Source organism: Triticum urartu, unplaced genomic scaffold, assembly GCF_003073215.2.
Source record: "Triticum urartu cultivar G1812 unplaced genomic scaffold, Tu2.1 TuUngrouped_contig_4928, whole genome shotgun sequence".
NCBI lineage: Eukaryota > Viridiplantae > Streptophyta > Magnoliopsida > Poales > Poaceae > Triticum > Triticum urartu.
Window position 1 is genome coordinate 1 of NW_024115558.1, and position 10,016 is coordinate 10,016.

The following is a 10,016-nucleotide window of genomic DNA, read 5'->3' on the forward strand; positions in this document are numbered from 1 at the left end:
CGGGGGTCGTGGAGGGGTGGAGGGGGGGGATGGCGAACATTCATGAGAGAGGCGGGGAAGAGGGAGAAGAAGAGGAGAGGAAGAAGTGGAAGAAGAGGAAGAAGAAGAATAAAAAGAGGAGAAGAAAGAATAGATGAGAAGAACGAGGGCATGTCGAGATTGTCGTCACATACATCACATACATATTAAGTACTATAGTAGCATGTTCCGCGTATCTACTAGTCATTCCAGCGCTAGTTTCATCAATACCATTTGGCATTCTTGCTTATCAGTTTGATTGACCTCTATTTCTTGTAAAGGAGTTGGGGCAGGAACAAGGAAATGATTTCTGTGGATACTAAGTCTGCGAGTCCATCCGCCACACGACCTGTGAGCGGGGCGGGTACTCTGACGAACAATATGAAGTACGTAAATAACAACATTCACAATTTTATTTTATTACCATAATTTGTGTTGAGTTTCATTCATTCATATATATATATATATGTATGTATTGACCCCCTTCTTCAAATTAGATTGGCGGCATTCTTTCTTGACCACGTGATCCCTGAAGACGGAGAATTCTATGTTGACCCTGAGTCCGTATGATTATATTTGTAAGAGATAATTATTGTATATATGTAGCCGGTAGTGTCGGATAGATATACGAGAACTTGTTGTTCGACCAATCTCTCGGAGAAGGAGAGGTGGTCGATATCACTTCTCTCTGTATGCATATATGTTCATGACGATCTTCTGTTTCCTTCGTTTGCTTACTAGCTAACTAGCGTGTCTAGTCCTCTCTATACGTATGTATAGTACGGAGCGTCGACCAAGCACGGACGTAAGAGAGGACACTTCTCTCTATTAATTATAGCTAGCTAACACAATATATGAAACACCTAAATTAACCCCCCAAAACCCCCAACCCCCCACCTTTCAAAAAAAAACAAAAACCCCAGCCACAGAAATGCTGACGCGTGGATGCCTATTGGTCCCGGTTGATGCCACCAACCGGGACCAAAGGGTCTCCTGACTGGGTTCTGCGCACTGCCTACGTGGAGGCCCATCAGTCCCGGTTCTGGATTGAACCGGGACTAAAGGGTCGGGGCATTAGTACCGACACTTTAGTTCCGGTCCAGGAACCGGGACTAAAGGCCCTTACGAACCGGGACTATAGGCCCTTTTTCTACCAGTGTGACTTTTTCTGTCACAAAAGAAACCAATAATAAGAGCTCTTTTAGGTACAAGAGTTTAAATACAATTCATAGGAGGAGCTATATCTTAACATATACTTAATGTGTATAACGCGACACTGCCACGCATCGGGAGAACCATTATTGCGTTGTATCATCACACAAAATATGCCTTAGTAATTTTCGAAGACGTGCAATGAAAGTGGGAAACTGTATCGTGATACATAAGTTGAAAGCTGATGCCTTCATATCTTTGTGTCCACTGTTTCTTGAGTACGTATTCTTCAGGTTTGTCGTGTGGCGCACGCTGGATAACCCAAACTTGGCGATGCTGTGGATGTGATTGAACTCGCGGTATGTGACACCACGGTACCGCGGTGGGTTTTCGTCGCTAAGGAACTCCTCCGCGGGAGCGATGAGGCAGTCTTTGGTAGGAGTGATGAATGTCCCTAACGACATGCGTGGCAGTGTCGCGTTGGTCACCACCCGGTGCTCGATGCTCTTAAGCATGCCGTTGGTCACAACCTGCAACGACAACGTACAGTAGTAGGCTAGTAGCAAACTAGCAATCGATCAAAACTTTCTCACGAAGTGAAAGATTAATTATTAGGTATGTAGTACGTACCTCGAGCGGAAGGCCAAAGTTGACGATGAAGGCGTTGGGCAGGGGCTCGACGTTCATCCATTTGCCATTGTGGGAGATTTGAAGGCCAGGAACTGCGCTGGGGAGGAGGAGACTGAGGAGGTTCCTATCGCAGTGTGGCGGTAGACCAATCATTGTGGTCGGGTCTGGACATGCTGGGTAGTGGTTGAGGGTGACGATCACATCGGCGCCGCCGAGGTCCCCCTCAAAATAGTCAGGCCGGAGCCCCATGGCCTCGCACAGTAGCCGTAGCAGCTCCATCCCCACGTCTCTACTCAGCATGGTATACTTCTCGATAACCTCTCTGCGTGCACAACATACGTCTCAAATGAATCAGGTCAAACAAATTCTTTCTTGGAACTTAAATAAATCATAACCAAAGTGCGCACGGTTAAATCTGATCGTGATATAATAATTTACCTGAGGTTTGGAGGCTTATGGGGCCAGTTGTTCTTGCTGTCGCCGACGGGGATGCTGCAACCGAGGCGGAGACAGTCCATCCAGTACTTGTTGCCGCCGGTCTCATAGGTGCTGCCGGAGAAGTACCGGTTGGGCCTGTTATTGTCCCCCGAGTAGAAGGCGGCCTTGTCCGCTGCGGGCAGCGCAAAGAACTCACGGCACACCGCCTCCATGTTCCGCATCGCCTCCTCAGGCACGCTATGGTTGATCACCTGCTTTATTTTGTTGTTGTTTAATTACCTTTATGGAGTATAATCTTCTGCGTGCGAACCTACCTTAATAATTAATTAATTATGCAAGCCCCATCCAGTACTTGTTGCCGCCGGTCTCATAGGTGCTGCCGGAGAAGTACCGGTTGGTCCTGTTATTGTCCCCCGAGTAGAAGGCGGCCTTGTCCGCTGCGGGCAGCGCAAAGAACTCACGGCACACCGCCTCCATGTTCCGCATCGCCTCCTCAGGCACGCTATGGTTGATCACCTGCTTTATTTTGTTGTTGTTTAATTACCTTTATGGAGTATAATCTTCTGCGTGCGAACCTACCTTAATAATTAATTAATTATGCAAGAAAAAGAAAAGAAATGGATTGACAAAGCCAACATATATACAAGATGAAAACTAGGATACTGGCCTGGAAGAAGCCCATCTCCTTGCCGGCGTCGAGGATGGAGCGGCCGCACTCATCGCGGCCACGGGAGAGGTCGATAACTGGCAGGGAGACTCCTCCGTCCGGGAGCGCTGCGCACAGATCACCCATGGTACAATCGATCGGCAGAGGAGTCGCGTTTTTGGCACTGATATGATATGATGGTGCGAGAGAGTTTCAGTTCCATTTTAATACGCACGCGTGCATGCGGAGGAGAGCTTGGGCACGTCGATCACCACGTTTGAGAAAAGTACACGACGACGGTCGATTATTGTCCCGAGAGTTCGATCGGTTTCATATGTACGTAAGTCACATGGCTATGAAAATCGATCTCCTAGCTTTTTGTTCTCCCGCAAAAAAAAAGCAATCGTTTTGTTCCATCAGAAATAACCATCATCGGTTCTCAAGAATATAAAAAATAAACCCCATCGTCAGTTCCCGTGAACCTACATATTCCAGCTTTGTGGAGAGCTTCGATACGGCAAGGAAGTCACGCTAGAGTTTTCCGCATCTTGACCTTTCAATCCCGTTGGAAAAGCTCTTGTCCCCTAGCTTTCGCTATGTTCATTTCACGGCTGACCCGTCGACACGCGGTAACAAACCAGTTGCGTACGCCGGCCCATTAGGAATCCATTGCGGCATATGATTTGACGCTCTGGTAAAAAAGAAAACAATGCTGTTTTCCGTCTTGACAACTGTCACGGTTTGTTGTGTTCTTGCTTTCGTTTTTTTAATATATTTTCAATCTATTCATTTTCAATCATGTGAGTATAACGAACCCTAGTAATAATAAAAATTCGACAGGACTAACTACCGAACGGTATGATTATAATCAACAGATCCGAACGACTGCTATTCTTACTCATATGCCCAGCCATCGGTATTTCAACACACAATGCATGAGGAATGAAGGAAGAAAGCAGTTCTACTCAGATGATTAGAGTATGCATGCATGTATGCGAGACGAAATAGCTGATGTCAGCAATGATTCCATTCAAATTCAGAATTCAAAATGTTTTGTAGCTCAAACCGTTGCTCAGATTCAAAATTTGTTTTCACGTAAAAATTTCGTCGTGACGGGATCTTCAAAACTAGATCCCATGTTGGTATGTTTTGACAACTTTTTTTTCACGTCAAAAGTTACCACATCTAGACTACATAACATATCATGTCTGCGCTATGTAACTTATCATGTGACCGGGGATATGTTTCGACTATTTTTTGTTTGGGCCAAAAATTACCATGCTATTTTCAAGTTAATTATCAGGTCTACAATACCCCCTTCTAACATCGCTGTCGTGCCTAGGCCGCAAGGTGAGGTCCATGTGCAGACACGGTAAGGCCTGCTTATAAGCCAAATTTTGCGGCTTGTATCGGGCCAGATCCGTTTAGGCGTGTGCCGGGCCGGGTCGATACCAGGATGCTTTGTTGGCCACCTATGACCAGGTCTGTGATGCATTAGAACACCATGCTATCTACGTAGAAGTTATTGGGGATATGTTTTTCAACAACTCCTTTTTCCGGGTTAAAGTTATTGCGGGTGCTTGTACATAAGTTATCAAGTAAGCGGTTGCATATTATCATGTCCACAAAAGTTGTCAGAGTTATGTTTTCAAAGAAAAAAAATTCCTAGTCAAAGTTATCACGGTATTTGTACGTGAGTTATCAGCTCTGTTATGCGTATATCTTCATGCTATTTGCACAGAAGTTATTGTACCATATGTATGTGAGTTATCACCTTTGTTCTTTCTATATTACCACGTTATTTACACACAATTTACTGGGCTACATTATTTAACGTTTTTTCAGGTAAAAAAGTTACCATGGTGATTGTACGTGAGTTATCAACATGTTATGCGTATATTATCATGTTATTTGCACATGAGTTATCATCTATGTATATTGTATGTTTTTCCCGCGTGTGCAGCATAGACGTGGGCTTGGCCTTCCGAAATGTAAACCTGGTCTTCAATGCATGCTTGTAGTACATAGGCACTCCTTTTTGCTTTTGCCATGGATCACGTACAAGGATAGGCATGCATGCATGCATGCTCTAGTCCCTTCTATGCACATATATTCTTCTCTGTATCCTGCACTCAAGAAAAAAAAAATCTTCTACAATAAAAAAAAAGTTAACCACGCGTGGGTTAGTCATGTAGAAGCAGAAAAATTCATTCATCCATCCATGATTTTCTTTTAATACTACCAAAACTAATTAACCTCTCTTCTTTGATATAAAATCATGTCGAACAAATGCCCCCTCGTCAAGTTGAGTTTGAGCGCAGAGCGATCAAACTCGACTTGACGAAAATATGTGACCATTTAGCGCAATTTTTTGCGTCCTTGATTCAATTTTTATTTTTTTTAAGATAGTGCTGGTAGATCCTTCAGCATTTTCGTCTTATCTGGTAACTTGTTGGGCCATGTAGCAGCTATGGTGTCAATCAACAAAGTTACCTCAGCTTGCCCCCATTCTGTAGCGAAATATCGTGCCATACTTTGGAGAGTTTTTATCAACCTAGTCGCGACCGCCTAACTGCTGCGGTGCTAGCCGACTAACTTGAAGGGCTTCACAGATTCATGCTAGCCGCACTGGCGCATTACACTGCTCCCAAGGTCTTTGTGTTTTGATGTAGACGAGAGATCGGAAAGACCTCGGTAACTCGCCTCCCCGTGAATGATGCAACACCAGGCTATTTATGGCGATGCAAGTTGGTGATACGTCGGGATGCCATCGGCCTCATGTATGATAGAGGGGATGATATATTGCCCCCAAGCTTCATTGTTGTTGGAGACAGGGTACCAGAGTAACATTGGCGCCACCCTTATGAGCGCGCAAGTGTTGCCTTCCGGCGCCCATCGTTCATGATGGTGTAGATGATTGGTTGCCGGGATGCCGTCGGCGCCGCCATGCACACATGGGTATTTCTGCCACCAACCGAACACGGTGTAGGTCGGTGTAGAGGTTTGACATCGGGATATCGTCAACATTCATGGCGTATGGGTTGGTTGCCCCCGATGCCTGCGATGTTGGTTGGTGTAGAGTACTCGATGTTAGGATGCTGTCAGCAACGCCCAGAAGTGCTTCTTCATTGGCTGCAAAGACATTGGATAAAAACAACGACTAGAAACACCGAACAAAACAAACCGAACCAAAAGAACAAAAAAGAAAGGAAGGTTTGGTTGGGTTTTAAAATGTTGGCTTTCCCGTTATACACCAGCTATAGGTGTGACATCCGAGAAGGCTACCAAAGGACTTGTCATCGAGAATTGTCGAAGTACCATGACGATTACAAATCAAAAACTGCTTAAGCCTTGGTGTACGTGTATGAAGACGGCGTGTTTCGGGATGCTTCCGAGAGGCAACAGACATTCATATTCTAGCCCATCATCGTGCGGAGGGGCCCCACAGCTCGCCATGCCCCCTGTACATGCCTCATGAACCCAGACACTTGGGTATGGTAGGTTCAGGGTAGATGGTTTTGGGAGAATGGCTTGGCGATTTTTTCTTCATGCCTTATTGATGGATGGTGAACATCTACCTTCCGCCTTCTTTTCAGTGTGTCTCTTACTGCTTGGGACAACTTGACTGCTTCTTGGACTCTTGGGATTTTTTTTGACTGCTTCGTGGAGATTCTGGATTTTTTTGTGCGCATTGATTGATTGCCCGCGGACTTCATGAACTTGCTTGAACTTTTGCGGATTCTGCTTGCACTTCTTGATGGTTCTTCTTCCATGACTTCTCAAAGACCCACCTTGAGAACTTGGAAGGCACCTGTTCACCTCTGTGGACTAAGAAAACCCTCATGCATTTTATTTGGAGCTTTTTGGTGGCGTATCCCAGGGTTGTCATGTGGCTTCGCACCGAACCAATTTGCATTGGGCCAGGTAGCCACGATGAATCTTTTCCTATAGTCTCCCCTGGGATGCGAGTCTCTGCGAACATGAAGCATGACAGGAAACATGAAGGGTGCGGGGTCTCGGCGCTCAGAAGTGCCCAAGTAATCGTCTCCGCTTCGTCCGAAAGCATACGTCTGATACGTGTCATGCATTGTGGGTGTAGGAGCCGCTCTGCATGCAACTTGACACATTGTGCCACCCTCCGACAAGTCCTAGGGTAGCCGAAACTTCAATCAACAACATGATGTGGTAGGGGAAAGCCAGTTTTTTTGTTGTTGGACTAAGTCCGTTAAAATTGGGGAGACCAAGAAAATGTCCACAACATGCAACGAGAGTGCATCATGGATCCGATAGCCCATTGAAAAAGGGTCTCCCCAAGGAAAAAAAGGCAACGAAAGAGGCAACATTTAAGGAAAGTATTTTTTAAGGAACCTTCCGTTGATTGGAGGCATAGGCCGGACTCCCTGGGAATCAACCAGCTGGTATGCACCCCCGTCGTAGACTTGCTCGACGACATGTGGTCCTTCCCACTTTGGCTCGAACTTCCCCTTTGTCTTGTGCGTGATGACGATGGGTCGACTGAGCACGAGGACCAACTCGCCCTTCTAGAATATGCGCTTCTTGACGAGCTTGTCGTAGGCTCTCACCATGTTGTGGCGGTAGAGCTCCAGGTTTCGTAGGGCATGAAGTCGCTCCTATTCAAGGGCGTCAAGCTCCTGGAAACGAAGTTGTACGTGTTCATCTTGGGTGAGTCCTTCCTGGAGAGCCACCCGTAAAGAGGGTGGCTGGACTTCCAATGGCAGTACAGCTTCACTCCCATAAACGAGAGAAAAGGGAGTAGCTTGTGTCGGGGTACGGACTGTAACGCGGTACGCCCATAAGGACTCGAAGAGGCGATCATGCCATTCTCTCATGTGTCTTGTCACCGTCTTCTTGATTATCTTGCCTAGAGTCTTGTTGAAGGCTTCGATCGCCCCATTGGCTTGAGGGTAGTAGCCGGTGGAGTAGTTCCACTTGATCTTGTACTTCTCCATGAACCTGTACATCTTGCTGGACTTGAATGCCTTCGCATTGTCGGAGGTGATGCGGTGTGGAATCCCAAACCGATATATGATATTTCACTCTAGGAACTAGATGACGTTGTCGCTCTTCACCTCCCGTAGTGGAATGGCTTCCACTCATTTGGAGAAGTAGTCCGTTGCGGCGAGGATGAAACGATGCCCCCGGATGACGGAGGGTTAATGAGGCTGATGACGTCGATTCCCTGGGCGTCAAATGGCCAAGAGGGAACTGTAGGGTGAAGCGGGACCGGCGGCTGGTGCTTGAAGTCGCCATGTACTTGACAGCTGTAGCATGACCTGGCCACCCAAAGGCAGTCCGCCATGACGCTGGGCCAGCAGTATCCTGCAAGACGTATGCTATGATACATCCTAGCTCCTCCTTGGTGCCCGCCGCAGACTCCATGGTGCATCTCCTGGAGGATCTTCTCGGATGTACCTCGATTGACGCAGCGAAGTAGGACCTCCTATCCATGAGACCGCCTGTATAGGACACCTACTTCATAAAGATAAAAGGGGAGTCGTCGTTGTAGTTGGTGTCTCGCGGCAGGGTCATCAGGGAGACTGCCATGCTTGAAATAGTCGAGGAAGGGTTGCAGCCACTCGTCTTCCTCCACGGTGTTCGTCATGATGGAGTTGACTTCGTACTCCACCGGGATAAGCTCCAGAACAGCTGGGAGGAGCACTACTAGGAAAAGGGCTGCTAGTGACGCACCTGTTTTCACTACTAATGGCGCACTACAGGTGCGCCACTAGCACCACGCCATTATATTTTTTACTAATGGGCCATTAGTATACCAGATACTAATGGCGCACCACATAGAAGTGCGCCATTAGTAACAATTTAAAAAAAAACAGAATTTTTTTTAAATTTTTCTTTTTCGATTTTTTCTTAATCTCAGGTCACTATGGCTTAATCTCGGGTCAATATGCACTCTGTGGTCAAACTTCCCGAAAGGTCACCCATTCTCACGATACTCCAACCCGAGCACGCTTAACTTTGCAGTTCTATCCAACCCCAGCACCAGCTCACTTCGCAGGCACTTATTGATATATCTATCATATCAATCCTATCAAACCTTGTTGGTGTCTAGGACTTTGTTCATGTTCATGAGTATGATCAAATTTTGAAAAAATATTTCAAACTTCCCAGTCATATTACGTGTCATATTTTGAAAAAAAATCGAAAATTTTTTGAAACCAATTTTTTTTCTGCTAGGTGCGCCACTAGTAAGTTTGAATTTTTTTCCATTTTTCCCCTCTAAATCTTAAAAGCCCCGTAACTTTTTTCTGTTAGATTTTTGGGGATTTTGAAAATTTTTAACGAGGTTCTACCGGTTAAATTCGGATGTAACTTTTCGAGTAGATGATTTTTCATATAAAAAACCTTTTAATCTAAGTTCATATGCAAAAGTTATGCCCACTTTACAAATTCTAGAGAGATTTTGCAAATAAAGTCGAAATTCATATTCGTAAATTTTCTTTTATTTTTTGACATTTCACATGGGAAACTTATTTTCTTTTATTTTTTGACATTTCCATCATTTTCTTTTATTTTTTTTAAACTGAAAAGGCGGTCCACCGGGAGGGGGAGGGTGCATTCGGTGGAATTTTTGGGCCAAGTTAGTAATGGCGCACCGTGGGTGTGGTGCGCCATCACTAGTTTACTAGTTCAACTAGTAATGGCGCACCACAAAAAATAAAAAAATTTGAAAAAAAATTTGAAAAAAATTTACTAGTGGCGCACCGTGGATGTGGTGCGCCATTACTAGTTTAATTAGTAATGGCCCACTATCCACTGGTGCGCCATTACTAGTTTTGAAAAAAAAATAAAAATAAATTGAAAAAAAATTACTAGTGGCGCACCGTGGATGTGGTGCGCCATTACTAGTTTAACTAGTAATGACGCACTATCCATTGGTGCGCCATTACTAGTTTTGAAAAAAATGGAAAAAAAATGTTACTAATGGCGCACCGTGGATGTGGTACGCCATTAGTATTTGGACACTAATGGCGCACCAACACATGGTGCGCCATTAATATATAGTAGTGGCGCAACAACAGACAATACATAAGCAATATATAAGTATGCAACAAAAGGATCGGAAGAGAAAAGCAAGACATTAATACCAAGATTC

At 45.2% G+C, this 10,016-nt stretch overlaps 1 protein-coding gene across 1 annotated transcript; it reads right to left on the bottom strand.

Moving 5' to 3' along the window:
* Positions 1-1,219: 1,219 nt before the first annotated feature.
* On the bottom strand, positions 1,220-2,503 carry LOC125528513 (2'-deoxymugineic-acid 2'-dioxygenase-like). The gene is made up of 3 exons (XM_048692968.1): positions 2,239-2,503; positions 1,801-2,122; positions 1,220-1,700 (listed from the first exon to the last, which is right to left on the bottom strand). Exons 1-3 carry the CDS (start codon positions 2,457-2,459, stop codon positions 1,317-1,319), a joined length of 927 nt encoding a protein of 308 aa, XP_048548925.1. The 5' UTR covers positions 2,460-2,503; the 3' UTR covers positions 1,220-1,316.
* Between the last annotated feature and the right edge of the window lie 7,513 nt (positions 2,504-10,016).